This window comes from Mytilus californianus, unplaced genomic scaffold, assembly GCF_021869535.1.
Source record: "Mytilus californianus isolate M0D057914Y unplaced genomic scaffold, xbMytCali1.0.p SCAF_3, whole genome shotgun sequence".
NCBI classification, from domain to species: Eukaryota; Metazoa; Mollusca; class Bivalvia; order Mytilida; family Mytilidae; genus Mytilus; species Mytilus californianus.
In genome coordinates this window covers 85,470,813-85,490,587 of record NW_026262679.1, presented here as the reverse complement: position 1 = coordinate 85,490,587, position 19,775 = coordinate 85,470,813, and the positions used below count along the sequence as shown (strand labels likewise).

Sequence of the window (19,775 nt, the reverse complement as noted above, 5' to 3'; positions counted from 1 at the left end):
TTGAAAATGGCAGGTTTTTGTTATCCACATGTTTCCAGTCTGCAAATGATACATATTTCTCATATTAATGAATTATTGATTGATGATAAGTTGGTTTTTTTACGTCTAGTAAACAATATTAGAAACAAATTCTGAAAAAAAATGAAATAAAAATGAAATAAAATATTTCATTGGTTTCAAACAGGAGTATGATAAAAGAATACTATTAATGAATGAGGCATGTTGATTAAAAAGATTAGAAGTTTTGCAATGTACCATACTGCTCCTCCCGGGGTCTTGGACAGAGATAGTTCATTCAATTCTCTATAATATACTTGGTGTTATATTTTACGCCTTACTGATGGCAATGAATAATAGGTCACCTAATATCCTTTTAGATTGTATATAGTTTGTTTTGCGTGTAGTATTAGATTGATGCTCGGACTAAATTTGACTTGTTTTGTGTTCTATTTTTTTAATAGCATTCATAACATTGAATCACTTCTATCTTTTCCTGGATTTTCCTTTGTTTCAGCTATTATACGATAAATCCGAAACAATATTAAGTAATGTTAAAAAAATGATGATGGAATCTCATGCAACGTACCGTAGTGTCAGGTGAAATACATGTATTCCGAAAAATGACAAGTTTAAAAACAAGATTAGAAATGGTGTTTATTGTGTGGATTATTAAACCGCATTTAATTGATATAAGAAAAAATAAGAATTGGTAAGATTCCACCAGAGACCAAATGACGTATAAGGTAACAACAATAGGTCATCCGTACGGTCTTGAGAAAAACCCATACCCCATATAGCAAGCTATAAAAGGTCCCGACATGACAAATGTAAAACAATTCAAACGAGAAAACTAACAGCCTGATTTATCTAAAAACAGTAAACGAAAAACAAATATGAAATACAGCAACAAACGACAACCACTGAATTACAGCCTCCTAACTTCGGACAGACACATACAGTATATGGCGGGGTTTAGCATTTTTGCTCGCGCTCAAGCCTCAGCCTGACCTGGGATAGACTAGAATATAAATCAGTACACATAAAATGGATTTGTGGTAAAGACGTCATAAACAGTTGAAGAGAAAAACATGACCTTGTGCAATGTCAAAATATGTATAGGACTGCAAATGGTCATGCATAGCTTTATAGCAATAGTTAGCTATGTTTTAATTTATTGATAACAAAATCAATGTTTGTACCGATAAATATAAGATTCAAAGATTTGATTACAGTGTTAGATAGATAGCCTTTTTAAATAAGTTTATTTAAAACATCGAAAAATTTACAGAGTCTTGTTTATTTCAGTTTCACTATTTCGATAACGTTTCGAATCTGAATGCCAACAATATAGAATAGCAGCAACAGGCCAATGTCCGAGCGAAAACCTATAAGGTTAAATGATGTGCCATATACTGTAAATAATATTTCTCAACTTGGCATCTTGCAAACAACAATAGGGACGTGTGCATGGTGTAACAGGTAACTGCTGACGCTACCCAATAATGTTTTTCGCAGCTTTCCTAACCCACGGGATCCAGTCACGATAAAGCTAGCTTTAAGTTCTTTTGCTTTGTCCAGAATTGCTGGACCCGGTTCTCCATATGCTCTGACAATTTGCCCTTTTATCTGAAACATAAACAATGCCATTTACAATATGTGTAATATTTCGGAGGAATCGGATGTTGGTGGTAGATTTTTAGGCGTGGTTTGGTGTCAAATATTTTGGGTAATTCCTTTTTTCCTCTATGTAAAATTACAAATATTGCAGACGTTGTGTAATCGTCACGTTTACATTAGATCGCATCACTATTCAAGTTAATCATCGCTTCCACATAGTTCTGGTGAATATTTCAGAATTTGTAAAAAGTAGATAATTGCCTATTTGTGTTGGGCGTGATTAATTATTACTGGAGCATTTGATGGTACAATCAAGTCATACAGATATTATATCGAAAACAAGACTTAGTGTATTTCATTTGATTGTCATCTCTAGTGCGTGTATCTAGTATTTAAACATGTTAAAATTTACAAATTGATATGACACAGCGAATAAAATGAACAAAAATATAATGCATCAGTATATTAAAGGGGCACTAGCTGTCAAATTCATGTTCACCGATTTGACTCAAATTCTCATATTTGATTTATAACAATGTAAAACATTTATCCAAATTATAAAAAGTCTAAAATAAACAGTTTACAGGGCATGGGCTCGATAATATGTAGCTTCGTTTCGTGTCTATTTTAGTCTAGACGCCATCTAAATAACTATCGAGTTGACCTCCGAAGACCTCCGATGGTCATATAAGCCGTATAAACATAAATATAGATATAAATAGATAGTGAACTCGTGCAATTGGATATTCTAGGTCTGTTTAAATTCATAATATAGATTAAAAATATATGTTGATCATCGTTTTTACCTGTATAAGAATGATTTTTTGTGGATCGAATCAGTCAATCAAATGATTCACCTTTGTCTATGGTGGCCGGATGCGGCCATTTCGCCTTTTCGCGTTTTCGCCTTTCACTTTTCACTTTGCAAACGCGAAATCGAGAAATCGGGAAATCGGGAAATCGAGAAATCTAGAAAGCGAAATCGAGAAATCGGGAAATCGGGAAATCAGGTACTAGAGAAAGCAAAATCGAGAAATCGGAAAATCGAGAAATCGGGAAATCAGGAAATCGAGAAAGCAAAAACGCGAAATCGAGAAATCAATTTCCCGTTTTCGCGTTTTCGCTTTCTCGATTTCTCGATTTCCCGATTTCCCGATTTCTCGATTTCTCGATTTCGCGTGAAGGTGAAAGGAGAAAACGCGAAAACGCGAAATGGCCGCATCCGGCCACCATATTTGTTTCACTTTCAATGTTGACATTCTTTTCCTTTAAATAACCGAACACGCACAATTCATGCGTTATCCATATCTAGCTAAGGGGTTAAATTGAAGGTCATATGAATACGGATTCAATGAGGTCGAATTATTCACTTGCAAGTGAATAATTCATCATCAATGTTTCTTAGCTTATTTTGACCAAATTGAACCATCTGGTTGCTAAAAGCGAATTATTATTTCACTATTTCACTTTCATTAATGATTGAACAAAAAAAACATATTTTAGATTTTTTATATATCTCGTAGCTAGTGCCCCTTTGACATGGAAGCGATAAATAGACTATTTTCATATTACCGACTTTTGACTCCGGATTATATAATTTTTCGACAGGTTACCAAGCAAAAAAGTCTATGGACAGTCCAACTGCTTTAAGTGCTCATTATTTGAATCAATTCTAGCAAAAGCAAAAAAGTGCATGGAATTAAATATTTAACCTACCCAAATTTCTACCAATACACTATTGATTCGAATAAAGATTCTTTGAAACACTTTTACCTTTAAAAATACAGTTGAACAGTCGTAAAAACTACCATATGTATTATGCAAACTATGTTGGGTACCATTTTTCATATGCGTATATATCACTTCTTCTGGTAAATGGACGTTGATTCTAACACCTACTTAATTTTCATGAATATTAAACATATTTTTCATCGGAGTATTAGCATCTGACACGATAAGAAGAGACCAAGGATGCAATATAAAGTCGAAGAAAGAAAATAAACACAATTACAGACAAACAACATACCACAAAATATTATGCAGACAATTAAAAATTAGGCAAGATGAACCCCAGCAAAAACGATTGGTGTACAAGTAGTCATGTGCTCCGGAAGAGTAAAAAGTTCCTGCTCCACTAGTGGCACATGTCGTAATTTAATAAATACAAAAAATATTTTCTAAGTAGTATATATCAAACCTTGTTTAGTTTTACATGTTTATAGATGAAGATGATGGATGGCGGTTTGACGTTCAGTGGCATATTTAATGTATATTCAGGACAAGAACATGATAATGTGGTATGAATATAAACCCTGCTTTATACTAGACCGACATGCTGAGCCGGATTTTCAAGTTCACAAGATAACAGTCCGCAAGGAGACATGTCACCCTACCGAACATATTTTTCTACATCCGAGCGAACAGTCTTTGCTCTTACTCCTAAATGCCGCGTACTTAGCCGGGAAGCAGCAAATACCAATTTTCAAGTCTTAAGTTTGAACCTACCGGGTTGAACCCCCTCACTACGACACCTCCGAGGCAAAATCATGTATTTAGAACATTTTTTTAATCCAGGAGCACACAACTAAAACTAAAATAGGGATCATATCGTTGAATTTAAAAATTGATTTTGCATACTTTATTCAATTCATGTAATTACTGCTTTACCTTACACTCATCCATACATGTCTTAACACAACCGATCCTTTCACTTATTTTTTGTTCCTCTGCTTCTATTAGTGCTTTTACTAAAGATTTGTCCAATGGCCCAATAGCTAGAAACACAAATAAACTTATTTATAACATATTATTAGTAATAGTATTTATCTATTTCAAGACTTGTGTTGGTATTGCTGAAAGGTGAAATTTTGCGATCTATGCGAATACCCGTTCAGTGTTCGGTATTTCGTTATTGACACGTTTCACTTAACATTTTATTCCCAAATTCATATTTCTAAAATGGATAAAGCATATCGGATAAAACTTTATCTCACTTGTGCAGTTTTGGCAAGTCTTTTCAGGCCCGACATTATTTCTTTGCTCCCAACCTTTGACACCGAATTTCCTGATGATGATTGTGGCGCTTAGAATTTAACAAATCTTATTAAACAGGGTTATTGAGGTAGCTATAATTTGTGTCTTATTTTCCAATGGATTGTAATAATTTCAGCGATAAACTAACGCGACTCACTCATTAGCTACACCATAACATTTGTGAATTTGACGATAAATAGTAGCCAATAAAAAAAAGTTACATAAAATTACATTTGAATCCAGGGTCGCGTGGTATGCACATTCAATTGTATCCCGCGAAACACGGTGCTGAGGATATAGAAATACCGGGCGATCTTCCATCCGTCCGGTCTTGAAAGCGCTGTTACGTGTACAATTCTTGCCAGAATTTATGTAATTGTCTGTAAGCCGTCGTCTGTCCTTTTAAGGCCTGTTTTTTGTCCTTTCAATAATTTTTGTGTATTAGGATTTTCAAACGTTTAGCTTAAGGCCAAATAAAGGTTATTAATAAGAAACATTATAACTGCTCTTCAACTTCGTATTTATTTGGCCTTTTTCACTTTTTTTATTCGAGCGTCACTGAGGAGTCTTTTATAGACGAAACGAGCGTCTGGCGTACACAATTTTAATCCTGGTATCTATGATGAGTTTATATATATTTTTAAAATCTGAAAATTACTATCGATTTGTAATTATCGTATCTTGCTTTCTTTTAAAATTTTCAATGTGAAATAATTATATCATACTGATAAACCGGTTAACGAAGGAAATATCGCCAAGCAGATTGTTTTCTGTGTATTGCAAATATTTTGTTAGTCTACAATAGTATCTACGAATATGTGTAATTTTGCATGATATATCCTGAAATGGTCATCGAAGGCAGCATTTTTTTACGTTTTACTATACTATAATACCACTAAAATCACTAAAGGAAACTGTTAGTATTCGAGTGTAATCAATGTTCGGTTTTGGTCACGATTTATTGCGAGAGTAATCTTCTTTTTTTTTAATTCAAATATGATAAATTTCGTAATTTGTGCGAAATCAAAGACTGTATCTCATTAGGCAAAGTTGACAGTAGAAGGATTTTGACTCTTTTTTTGTTTTTTTTTTGTTATGAATGTTTGCTTTCCAACTTTTGGTTTCAATAATTCCTGATGATAAAAGAAAACCCGGAAATGAACATTTTGCACACAGTACGTTTTACCTTGATATACTGGAGATCAATAAGTTAGCATTCATAGAAATTCATTTCCCAAATATGTCAGAAATGTAATTTTCAAGACAACGCAGACAACATTAATTGTAGATTCTTATCCTGTTGTTCTAACGAATAAAATAATTTCACATTTGTAAATATTTCTTTTTACAGTTCGGAACAATGCAACTTCAATGTAACAAAACAATTCTGAATGATTTTGTCAGCTTACAGACAATACTAATTGCCGTCTTAGAATATTATCATACGTATAGTTCTATGAAAAGACTCGCGAAGATTTGTGTTTTTCTGTCTTGAGATACATGCTCGCCACGGCGTAGTGTTTTGCGCTAAGGTGTCGTAAAGTAAGCATCTATCAATCAATTAATCTTTTATACATATCAAAAAGTGTACATGCATGCAGACTCACCACTAAATGCAACATCTGTCCTTTCGCTTACTAAAACAGCAACGACATGATGATTTGACTCCATTAATTCTTCGGAATATTCTACGATGAAAATAAAATTAATATAAAATCCATTGCAAAATGATACGTAAAATAAAAGGGTCATTGTGTTGTATGTATTTCGACTTATATGGTATTAATATTGATTCACTCATAGGGTCTTTGCGTCGGAAATAAACACATTTATTCTAAAACCAGTTGTTGGCATGATACGGGTTATGTTCTTCTCATATATTTTATGATGGTATGATACTAAACCCCTAACGGGAGGGATTGTGCTTGATTTTCATATGATGAAGAAATAATCTTTCAACCAGTTTAATTGAGGTCTGGAGCTGGCATGTCAGTAACTGCTAGAAGTCCTTTGTTACTAGTAATTTATGTATCATTGTCATTTTGCTTAGTTCCTTTTGTTACCTATTTTGACATCGGACTCGGACTTCTTTTAAACTGAGTTTTACTGTGCGTATTGTTGTGTGGTTGTTTTTCTACATTGGCTAGAGGTATAGGGAGAGGGTTGAGATCTCACAAAACATGTTTAACCCCGCCGCATTTTTGCGCCTGTCCCAAGTCAGGAGCCTCTGGCCTTTGTTAGTCTTGTATGATTTTTAATTTGAGTTCAATTATATGTTTTGGAGTTTAGTATGACGTCCATTTTCACTGAACTAGTACACATTTTTTTATAGGGGCCAGCTGAAGCCCGCCTGCGGGTGCGGGATTTTCTCGCTGTGTTGAAGACCTATTGGTGGCCTTCGGCAGTTTTCTGCTCTTTGGTCGGGTTGTTGTCTCTTTGACACATTCCCCATTTCCATTCTCAATTTTACACATGTATAAATAAGGGGATGTGGTATGATTGCCAATGAGACAACTATCCACATAAGTTCAAATGGCGTGGATATCAGCCATTATTGGTCGGAACGGCATTCAACTATGAGAAAAACACACACCGTATAGTCAGCTATAAAAGGCCCCGACACGAAAAATGTGAAACAATAAAAACCAGAAAACAAACGGCCTAAATTATAACAATACAATTGACGAAAAACAATTATGACAGACATGAACCAACGATTACTACTAAATTACCGGCTCCTGAAGGACACATAAAGATTGTGGCGGGGATAAACAAGTTTGTGAGCACTCCCCTCTCCCCTCACCTGGGACAGTGGTGTAACAGCACACCATAAGAACACACTGTAAAAATCAGTTGCATATGGCTTAACTCAATAGAGCGATACATAAAAACAATAGACACAAAGCACCGATATAAGAGTTACTGAAAACTAGTTCAAAACTAATTACAACTAATCAATAAATCATGTTCTCCCAGACTAAAGTACGTGTCATATAGCCATTTTGAAGCGTCGTATTTCTATCTAGAAATCTATTCCATGTATTTTGATTTTTGTATAATATATTGTAACATAAATAAAATATATCATCTGTATGTAGAATATTTTATATGCAGCCGAAACCTTTACACACTCATTTTTAAACAAGCTGTGAATACCGTAATTATTACGTCTCTTTCATTATTCAATACAAACTGAAGCGGCTAATTAGTTGGAAAATGATTCACCTGCTGTGTTTTGCAATTGCAAAAATTCCAAGATAATCAAAACGCAGTATATAAATATGTTTGAAATTTCCCTACAGATGGAGGAAAGCACTTGAGAAGAAAACACTCGTTTTTTGTACTTATTTTTCGTGAATATATATAAATAGATATAAAGTTTAACAGTACTATTGCTTCAAAGTAAAACACACAACAGTCGTACATCTTAAATACTATTCAACTTTATCTTGATGATTCAGTTCATTCGTGTTTCCAGACAGAAAGACCTTCTTGCTATTCTTGTTTCGTATTACCATGTTCCACCTTTTTTAAATTACATCGTTTTTGTCGTCTCACGACATATATAGCAAACAGACCTTTCTCTGATGCATGATTTGTTATTATTAATTGTTTTGGCTTTTATCTAGCTGTCAGTAACTGCGAGTACTCTCAAATCGTACTTTCTTGTTTATTTGACCTGTTGATACTAATTGTATTGCTTTTTTGTTATTTAATGTTATTCAGGGTTATATCTGGTCTATATACCAGCTTTGATAAGTGTTTGGTATTACTATAAATTTTCACTTCGTACTATGAACATCAAAATTATTTATTTGTAAAAATATTTCCTTTTTCTATTGGAACTGTACACGTATACCTAACAACAAAATTATTTTCATTTACCTGTGTTTAAAGTTATTGCAAATGGATGATATTTTTGTTCGAGCATATTGTTTTTCTTTAATTGTTTAACATTTCATACCGATATAACATGTTACTTTTATTATTCTTCCCTTAGTTTATTTATTTTGTATTTACATTGTATCATAGATCAAATTTATTTGTTCAGTGTATGTTCAATGGTGTTAATATGTCCTTTGATTGAGTTAAGCTATTTCAGTTGATATTTTATAGTGTGTCTTTCTATGTTGTGATGTTACACTATTGTTTCAGAAAAAGGGTGAAGGTTTGGTACCATTAAAACGTTTAAACCCGCTGCATTTGTTTGCACCTGTCCTAAGTCAGGAATCTGATCTTCAGTAGTTGTCGTTTGTTGATGTGGTTCATAAGTGTTTCTCGTTTCTCGTTTTTTATATAGATTAGACCGTTGGTTTTCCCGTTTGAATGGTTTTACACTAGTAATTTTTGGGGCCCTTTATAGCTTACTGTTCGGTGTGAGCCAAGGCTCCGTGTTGAAGACCGTACTGTGACCTATAATGGTTTACTTTTGTGGATTTTGGCTTGGATGGAGAGTTGTCTCATTGGCACTCATACCACATCTTATATCTACTTTCTCGCATGTTATCGGCCACCCACCAAATGGGCATTCGAGAACTTTTTCTTTATACCGAACTCTCTTTCCTTACGCAGTTACTTAACCTTGTAAACCCTTCAACCCAGAAAATCGGTAGAGCAAGTGCGAATCTGAAAGGTGGAAAATGTTACTGTAATTGTAAGTTATATCCTGTAGGAAAAAAATCCAAATAGCGCACAGGGTCGAAGATCACAAATGACATAAACCTATAACATTAAACCTTGTAAATGGACAAGTTGAAAACCTTTTTAGATAGAATTATAGATACCAGAAGCAGGCAACGAGTGGCTAAATGTTCAGTTGTTTTGGATCTATGTTTGCTACTTCATATAGGAGTTTTCACATTTTAACTGTATGTGGTTAAAATCGCGAAAGCCATAACAGAAAAATATGGACTATAAGTAAATGAAATTATGTTAAACATGTCAAGATATTATACATTATAATCAGGGTCCGAAAATCTCTGACGAGTAATAAAGGAGTGATCGCCCTTAAATCACATGTTTAACCACTTTAGAAACCTGTAACAGATAAACACTAATCTGAGATTGCTCCGGCGTCTGACAGCCATTTCAGAACTTGTCGTGAACAAATAATTTCTAGAAAGACCGCCACACGTCAGAGCAATTTCGGACTACAAAATACAGACAACAAACGGAAAAAGGTAACATGTTTTAGACTACGCAGTAGAGAGGTCAAAGATCAGTTGAAAGACATAACAATTGTTTATAAATATCTAGTTAATTCTAGTTATACATGTATTTAACTATTAAAATAAATTCAAAATGGAAGTATTTAACTAAAATTCAAGAAAACAATGTCCTTGTTTCAGACATTAATGTTTGACTATCATGTTTGCTTAAACTATAAAAGAAACGACAACGTTCAAGATGAAATTCGGAATGACAATATAACATATACTTACTTTTAATCGCGAAAAGAGAAACATCGCTACCATCCACACTTAGAATTACAACTGATATCTTTCGATCTTCCATATTTAATTAGTAAATTTATAGATACAATCCCTATAGACACACTGCATACGTTTGAATAATATTTGATAGTATGGCTACTGTTTCATTAGTCATTTAAACATTTAAAGAGAACAATTAGTAAATATCGTATCTGATGAACATATCATCTTCGATACCAGAGCACACCAAACTTTTTACAATTCAGGTTCAAAAAGTGACCCTCTCAAAATTCATTGACGTCACCACGTCAGATTGGTATTTTGATTGCAAAAACACGCCTTGAAACTAATCTTTATTTTGTACATGTTACGTGTTAGGATGGAGTTAATAATATTTTGTTCTTGCAGAATTCATCATGTAAAGGAGAAATTCTAATATTGATGATATATAGAATATCGATAAGAAATATATAAAATTAATCTAACTGTCATTTCAGTTAATGACTTTCTTCGAACAATAGATACCTAATTTTAGCACTATCAAATTCTCTCGACTTATGATTAATATATATAGATGCGCCGTTTTGAAAGAAGTAAATAAACGATATTGTTGGTTTTCAGAAAATAAACCATAAGAAAATAAACATTATGAAAGCATTCAAGTTCCTGAAAGACACCGGATTCATTAATACAAGGAACAAATCTGTGTACAAACTTTTTTGTCCTGCCAATTCTTTGTTTTTGGCGTCGAATAGAATAAGAAATTTGGTTTTAGGACATTACATGAAAAATAGTTAGTTTTATTAGAGTAGAAAGTATTGGCAATTATCCATATCCCCAGCAATTGTAATAACAGTAATCGTCAATCAACTCATTATGATGAGACTTATTGACGAATTCGTTTCAAATTCTTCACTCGATTTTTTTCAGAAACACTAATATCCACGAAATTTAGAACCCACGATCATGTAACTTTTCCTCAAACCACGAAAATTGATACCCACGAATAGAAGTACTTTCACAGTATAACAGTTCAATATCATAAACTCAGTCAGCTAGTATAGGCTAAAAAGGCAAGCCTGGCTGAATTCATGCACTTAAACGAATATCTTCTATAGTAAACAGCATATCATATTAACATTGTTCACTGGTCCGTGACCGATTTATTATAAACTGGTATGAAAATGTCTACAAATTAATTGAAAATGAAAACGAAGACATTTTTCATTTTTATCTTTTGGTAGGTTTTGATGAACTCTATACAGTAATCGATATTGCCTACAATACTGAACCCAGTCATATGTAATCATCTGCGCAATGTTAACTTTTATGCACAAAGATGGATATGAATCTCTACTTTTACATTTTGATAATAGAATAGAATATTTAGAATAGATAATATAATGTATGGTTTATCCTTTATATTGACGTCATTATAATGAATATCTAAATCTTCATGATTCCTTCAATTAAATCAAACTCAGTTTGCAACTCTGTTTATTAGTACGAAAGGTGAGTTTACATTACTGCGAATTTGGTGTCCCGCAAACTTAATATATTTAAGGAACATATTCCCCAGAAAGGATTTTTGTCAATATTAACGACAAGTGTAAGTACCCAAGAAGTATTATGAAACGATCTCGCATACCCCCAATCATAATTCAAAGTAATCAAAAAAACAGGGAGTAAGGTGTTTAATAGATCCAAAACGCGCTCACAGGTTACAACCCATCGAGCAAACTGACGACCAAATTATGAAGTCATTCTGTTCGGTAATACCGGAGTTAAGTGTGACGGAAATACATGTATTTTTTGGAAGAACAGACAGAAAAGTTGATTGCAATGTAGCCTCACTCCTAGCCAGGAGATATAACATAAGGGGTTTTGATAATCAAATAAATAGTTGCATAACATTTCCTCCTTTAACAGGATTAAACAAAGTGCACATATAGTTTGCCATTTAGAATTCTTAAAGTACATGCAAAAACAATAGCGTTTCTATTTGTTACTCACACAACATATTAAGGTGCTTCAAAAGTAATTAGGTACAGTACTACTGCCAATTCACTTGGATATAACAATCATAAATCTGTTCTATAATACTTTGAAATTTCAACCAAAGATGCAGAATTAATTATTTCTTTACTTAACTGAATACCAAATTACACAAGCGTTTCTACAAATAAATTATATTGCTGGTTCTGTCAAATGCTTCACGAAACATCTTTCCATAATATAAACATTTATTTTATCGTCAATCAAAACCGACCTTCAGAGTAATTGTGAATCTATACATACTATGGCGGGGGGTTTGAACCAGATGTTGGTGCTAAACGATGCCAATGATTTGTAAGAGTGCAAACAATACAAGTCTCTTTCTTCGAGCACTGTTATAACAAATTGACTTTTGTACCCTTTACACAGATTGTTCATTCTTATCTTAAAGACAAATTAAAAGAAAAGTCCAACTTCGATTCATTAATCAGAATGTCCAATGTAGATACAAATATTTTGTTTTAGGAAGGGACGCATCATACTTTGCAACAAAAACCCACTCTGATTCAAACAAATAGTTCTTCTGAAACTTGCAAAATTAAGATTCTTGAATATTTTATCGACAACAATTACATGTTTGTTACGTTTGGAGGAAAAACTGTGCTCCTCTTTTTGCTGTCTTGTTTCTTTGTTCGTAAGAACCATACTTCAATCAGGAGCTTTTCGGGATGAATGAAAAGAGGCTAGCATCATCCTTTAACTTTATGTACCGCAATATAGATAGCTGACCTCTCATTAAATAATTCAAAGGTTGGTGACTTGGTTGAGCCATGTAACCCATCGAACGTCAAAGAATGAATACTGATGAACCAAAAGTTCCATGCGGTAAAGATGAAGTCATCCCTTCGAACGTTTCATGGACGATTATACGAGTTGGTAGACCGTTATGAAATATTTGTGTAAAAGAGAGGCGGAGGATACCAAAGAGACACTCAAACTCATAAGTCGAAAACAAACTGACAACGCCATGGCTAAAAAAGAAAAAGACAAAAAGACAAACAACATTACACAAAACAAAATATAGAAAACCAAAGACTGAGCGACATGATCCCCACCAAAAACTGAGGGTGATCTGTAACAGATGACCATGGATATGTTCACAATCACAATCCCGTCCTCTTTTCCTCAATTGTGACATCGCCGAATCAGCGTACATATATGTACAGTTTTGAAGTCTGTTGTTTAACTTTTCGTCGTTTTTTAAATCGAGTTGTCTCTCTTTCTTCTACTTTTTGCTTTTTGATTGAAGCCTTGGTATCTTCTGTTTCTTGTTTTTTTTTACATGCAATGACAGTCATATCATTGTGGTAAAGATGAAGCCATACATTTTGTTAGAGATGAGTATGCTGTGAGTACTCTTTGAGGACCAACCATTAATAAAAAAAAATATTCTTGTTTAGCAGTATAGCACGAACTGACATATATCATGCAAATCATGTAGATCATTATTTTTCGTTTTTTTTTATCTTCAAAACAGTACACACATTTTCATAAAGCAAATTCAAATTCAATTCATGTAAATACATATTTTACAGCTCAGTTATATGAACTATATTTCAATTGGATCTATTATCACACTGAAGCTATCAGATATACATCTATTATACTATCAGATACTTTTTACTGCGCTCACAATGACAGTGCTCTTTAAATTATGCAACATTGTTCAATGGTTTGATAATGAATTTATAATTAAGGAATACATTTGAAACGCGAGTCTGGCGTACAAAATTTCAATCCTGGTATTTATGATGAGTTTTATTTGAATCAGGTTCGTTAACAAATAATCTCTCAAATTACAGATGTTTGATTAGAATTATGTAATAATAAATTTGATATTTGCATGCTATAAAATTCTATTGACTAATATTGTATCTTAGGAGAAGACGATCCAAGTTTGACTAACTTGTGTCTAATCCTTTTTGTGATATTTTGAAAATAAAATATGTTTAAACTAAACAAACAATCCAAAGGAATAATAAGCTTTTATCCTTATCCGTTTGAATAGTTCATTTCATCGTATTAAGGAAGACAATTAAGCAGACCCTGTGATTTATTTTAATTTTAACCAGCTTTCTTTAAGTGTATCTTACACATAAAGCTAAGATACAAAGAACTTGCAGAACGTTGTCATAACATATCGATAACATACATAATATGTTCAAACCAGGGGCGGATCCAGGATTTTAGGTTATGGGGGCGCAAACTTAAATTTTTTGAGGTAGAATTATCAAAATATTCTTTATTAAGCTGAGGACAACCCATGCTTCGCAAATTTTTTTTTTTTTTTTTTTGGGGGGGGGGGGGGGGGGGCACGCCCTCCGCCTTAATCCGCCTCTGCGAATATCATACTTCATTGTTCTATCCTAAATAAGCACAATGACATACATACTTCAAATCATTAAAATAACAATAAGCCATAGCTTTTCGGTTGTAAAATTTTTTGACAAATGGTCAACTTTTTTTACCAAGCCGCAATGGTTCGTGTATACACGTACAACTATGTTACGTAAAATTTGTTTTGCAGTGCGGAATAGTTATGACGCGGTATTCAAGTCAAAGTATTCTTTTTTGTCTTTTCTGATTTACTGCATTGGAATGTACATTTCATGCATATTGTCTACTTATCAATTGAAAATGAAAATGAAGACATTTTTCTGTCAAATGTTTTAAAAGAAAGTTTTGATTGACTCTATTCTGAAATCAGTGTTGCCTCTACGGAGTTTTCATGTTTGCATTTGCATACCTATTTAGATGTGTAAAGTTGATAAATATTATATTATTTTTTTTCGATTCGTTTGGTATCATGATGGATTGAAAAGTTCTTACAACTCTTTTTAAACATTATGAAAGCAGTTTTTTACTGCAAATTTAAGTGACCTCAAACTAAATATGATTTAGGAACTAACTAACATAACGAAATTGGCTATGACCAGAAGTGCCAAAAAAAACAATATTTAGATTCTATATATGGTGATATGGTGTTTTATTCATATATTTGTTAATTTTTGGGGGATAATGTTTGGTTGTGAACATTGACCATAAGGGACTTTCAAAGGTCAAATATTGTTTATCTAACATGTTAACGATAAGTAATTAGCAATCTTGATATTCAGTTTTTAGATGAAATAAATTGGGTGCAGTTGACAAACAAAATAAAAAGAGAAAAAGAGAAAAGGATAAACACAATTTTGATAATATATCAGAATCGTAAAACATAATGTTATTAAATGGACCAAATAATGACTTTTATCACACACAGTCAATTTAGTTAGGACATATTTTGTAATTGTTAGTTCGTTGATAGCGTACAATGACGTGCCGATGCATAATATATATTATTCCCCTTATATTAAGCAATTCTGCATGAGAAGCAAACATCAATGAAAATAAAAGATTTCTATAAAGAACACCTGCATGCATTACAACTGATCAAATGCATTACTGTGACTTGACTGTAAGTGTTGCTCTCCCCCTATTGCAACTTACTCAAAATTCTGACCAAATTGCAAATTGTTTTATAAAACTAAACTGTTCAACTGGTCAGAAATTTGAACAAACTGCTGTAGAAAACCACAGTAAAGTCGTGAAAGTGTACAATGATAAAATAAAGCATCCTTGCAATCATATAAGACTTTAATTCCACTTCAATGATATTATGAAAAATCAGTCTAACAATGTATTGTAATTGTCATGCTAAAGGTGATAGGTAGTAATTTTGAATTGCTATAAAAATGTCTAAACTAAGCTTTTAGACAATTTTTCTTTAGAAAAGTCTTCTATATTCATAAGAATCAGACATCATTTAAATTAAAACATCTTATATTCAGAAATATATGAGTGAATTTACAATACGTTGTTAGCAAGTTTCCATGGGAGATAATAAATTTTTCTTTCGAAAAGTCCTATATTCAAAAGAATGATGAGTTAAGGTTATCTCCCATGGAAACTTATTAACAACGTATTGTAATTTCACATATCTTTTATTACTGAATATAAGATGTTTTAATTCAAATGATGTCTGATTCTTAAGAATATAGAAGACTTTTTGAAAACAGTCAAGTCACAGTAACATCTTTTAATCAAATCATATGTTGGTCATCATGTGGTAAAACTTTCCAGATGATTACACACATATTGATGTCAATCAGAATTCCAGTGAATAAATACAAGACAATAAATAGTTTTCCAACACAGTGATATGCTCTCTATCTCAATTCTATTTTCATAGGTGCACCAAAAAAGATTAAAAAAAATTATAATATTTTATCGTCCGTTGCCATCACGTTATGGACAGTTAGCAGATAAGTATATCATCATCACAGTGTTCATTCGTTCTAAATAATATACCCGGTGCTATATATAAATGCGTTTAGTTCCATACTGTTTTGAAACTTTGAATAATTTCTACAGAAAATAAAAAGTTTTGGCTTACTAGTATTTTTTCTTTTCTTAAGCTCATAGTAAATTTATACTTCTCTGTTGTTTTAAAATTCTATTTCGGTCATGATGATGGTAAATTGATGGAAAAGAATATAGACTGTGATTATCTTTTTGTTTACCTAGTATAGCCTTCCAATTGTTTTGATTTGAGTGCTAACGATAAGTTTGTAGACGAAACACGAGTCTGCTGGACTAAATTATAGGCCTTGAATCTTTGTTGAGGTTTTTTTTAACATCAGACATGTCAACAGTAGTGTATCGAAGTTCAAATCTCATAAATCAATCAAGAAGATACATATCCAGGTAAAAATTAATTTTTACAGTCACCGTCATGAATTGGTTGACAATTACGATGTGTCTGTATCTCAACTCCCAACTGATATGTTTTGGCGGCTTTATATCATTAGATACGAGAATAGTCATCTGAGTCGTTAATTCAATGATTGTGTCCTATTCCCTATTGTGACATTTTACTGAGTGTAGATTCACACGAAAGGTGATGCATTCATAGCAGGAGACGCTTGCCCTGTTGACACAAGCGGTTTTCAACATGTGAAATTCAGGCAGGGAGACATATAAAAAGATATTGGCATAGGTTGAATGGTATATCAACATTTTACGTGTCACTAAAAAATTGAGTAATAAGTAGCCAATAATTAAAAGCCAGTTAAAATTTTGCGTTTAAGTGTTTAACTGCGTATTATTCTATTGCATATTACATTGATTGGTGCCACTTTCAGCACTATTGGCGATCTCGTGGGGATCAGTTTTTAATGGTTGAGGAAGCCGGAGTGCCGAGAGAGAGCCACCGATCTTCAAAAGGAAAACTGGCCATCTATTCAATTAAGATCGGAGTCGAACGTACCTGCCACATATTACATGTATCAGTGTAATTCAAACTCTTTATAAGTATACTATATTGAATATATCAACGAACAAATAAAAATGTTCATATCTTATTAAAGGAATAGTCATCCATCCATTTGAAATGTATTACAATGGCATTTGAAAATCGAATGGTGTATGATGAAATTCAAGATATTAATGCGAAAGTCAGAGAGTTACTTAAAGTCGATATGGAAATACTGAATATAGAACAATTGTAACTGATAAACTTTTACACACTTCAGTAGTTTGTGAAGATCTGCAAACCCTTGGTTCAACAAACTTAACCAATTATGTACATAGCTTAAGGCCCGGCTATACTTTTAGACTCAAATTTGTTTTTATGCATGACAGCCAAAAAGATGCACAAATGTTAGCCCGACATTAGACCTTATTTTATATAAAGTGAAAACTCTCTGATTTCATATTTTTCCCTCACTCTAAATTTTCATGTTAGGTAGGATATTAAGAATAATAAGTTGTTTTACCTAATCTATTGAACATGAAAACAGTTGCCTTTGGTCCTAACTTATCAATCCATTAAGGTAATAAGTTTTCCTTAGCACTTCCCAATCAATTAAACCAGTGCAGTTTTTTTCTATAGTATATTCAGTTCCTGTTACTAATCTAAAACTCTAAAAGCGATTTGATGCTGTATCATAACTTTTACTTTAAAGAAGTCTGTGAAATAAAGGTAACATTAGGGTTACAATTCATTCGGTACATATCCATTACTTAAAACCTCAGTGAAATATTATCAACGTCTTTCAGTTATCGTCTAACAGAAATTGACAGCTCTTGATTAGGTACGTTTTTGCTAAATTAAAAGGAACCGTGCAAAACAGCTACTGATTTATTGAGCTTTGTTCATAAGAGAAACAGATGCAACAGTAACGAAAGATATCAGTGCAATCAAGAAATGCATAATTTTGAATTACGCACTGCAGCTGGATATAGACACATATGACGGACTGTTAGCTCAAGAAGGTACCATTCACAATTCATCATGTAGTTTCAAAATTGGACCTGATTCTTTACGTAAATATTCTCTTAATTATTTACCACTGATAAACTTCGTAAATTTAACAAGCAAATTTGACATTACAATATGTGTTCTATTATTTTCGGCAATTTAAAACTCTCGAGGATTTTTCGTTTTGGCTGTCCCAAATGTTTCATCAACCTTTCCATCTTTCCAGATGAAGTTGAATCTAAAGAGTGTTTACTCTAATCAAGCAGTAAAACGGTAGATTTTCTTATGATCTCCCAGTCTTTTAAAGTACAAAGTTTTGGAAATAAAGAAAGACAAACTTTCATGTTGGTTTTAAAATAAGAACTTACGTTTCAAGGCATAAATACAGCATTTGCTTCCATCGACTGCAATTAGTACATTTTGCTTTGTGTCCATTTCGTATATAGAGAAAGAAAACAAGACACTATCATAATAATAGCTCTTTATTTTGTAATTTCTTACCTTATCACATTTCTTTAAATTTCTTAGGTTCATATATTTCTTTTTAAAGTTACTGAACTATTACTGGTTTAAAATTCAGTAGATATGTCGTTAAAATACCATAACAATAGTATCACTTTATATCTACTATCTCGTCAATATTGTTGTTTATCAATAAGACTTCGTGTATTTGTTCGACGCATATTATCTTTATTTGTTTTAATAAGTCATATCATTCTATTAATGTTAAGTTTTAAAAATAGTTATGTTATGTCGTAGATCAAAGTGTTTTCAACCTGCGTCGACTAGTAATCGCTCAACTCCGTCCGTCCGACCGTCTGTTCAAACTACCTTGGGTAGAAAACGTTCGTCAACGTTTTCTTGGCTTCTATGAAAGGGAATGATTTTATATTTGGTCTGCAGCTTGATAATATTGAGTTGTAGTTTGTAAGCAATTTTTAAATCTGCACTGCAGTCACTTTCTGTTTGCCGAATTTTCAATTAATTATACACAGCGACACAAGTCCAGACCAAATAATATATATAAATAATCCAACACACTGTAGTAAGTAGGCAAAACAGATTCCTCTGTCAGAAAAAATGTGATAACTAGGTCTATACACAAAATAATATTAATTATTAAAACGTATTTCAAATTTTATTCCATAATGATGCTAAATTTTACATATGAAAATAAGTAATAAAGATTTGATTATGTTAACAAGGACTACTGTGAATACATTGATGCATGACCGATACTTGCAACCTGTCGCGCAACATGTAAATTTAAAAATGACCGAACCCAGAAGCACTATTTGTATAAAGCTTTTGACATTTTATGATAACTATTTTCATTA

The 19,775-nt window shown here is 32.7% G+C and overlaps 1 protein-coding gene across 2 annotated transcripts; it reads right to left on the bottom strand.

The window, feature by feature from the left end:
• Positions 1 to 1,155: 1,155 nt before the first annotated feature.
• On the bottom strand, positions 1,156 to 18,912 carry LOC127735292 (universal stress protein YxiE-like). Of its 2 annotated transcripts, none has more exons than XM_052245420.1 (4): positions 18,807 to 18,912; positions 6,258 to 6,338; positions 4,285 to 4,391; positions 1,156 to 1,626 (listed from the first exon to the last, which is right to left on the bottom strand). In XM_052245420.1, exons 1-4 carry the CDS (start codon positions 18,871 to 18,873, stop codon positions 1,429 to 1,431), a joined length of 453 nt encoding a protein of 150 aa, XP_052101380.1. In that variant the 5' UTR covers positions 18,874 to 18,912; the 3' UTR covers positions 1,156 to 1,428. The 2 variants fall into 2 exon arrangements, with proteins under 2 accessions (XP_052101380.1, XP_052101378.1); XM_052245418.1 differs by lacking the exon at positions 18,807 to 18,912 and adding an exon at positions 10,092 to 10,304.
• Positions 18,913 to 19,775: the final 863 nt, after the last annotated feature.

Coding starts and splice junctions, on each gene's coding strand:
- LOC127735292 (XM_052245418.1), bottom strand. CDS start 10,164: ATGGAAGATCGAAAGATATCAGTTGTAATTCTAAGTGTGGATGGTAGC. Junction 4,392..6,257: donor GACAGATGTTGCATTTAGTG/GTGAGTCTGCAT, acceptor TTGTGTTTCTAG/CTATTGGGCCATTGGACAAA. Junction 1,627..4,284: donor CATGTATGGATGAGTGTAAG/GTAAAGCAGTAA, acceptor TTTATGTTTCAG/ATAAAAGGGCAAATTGTCAG.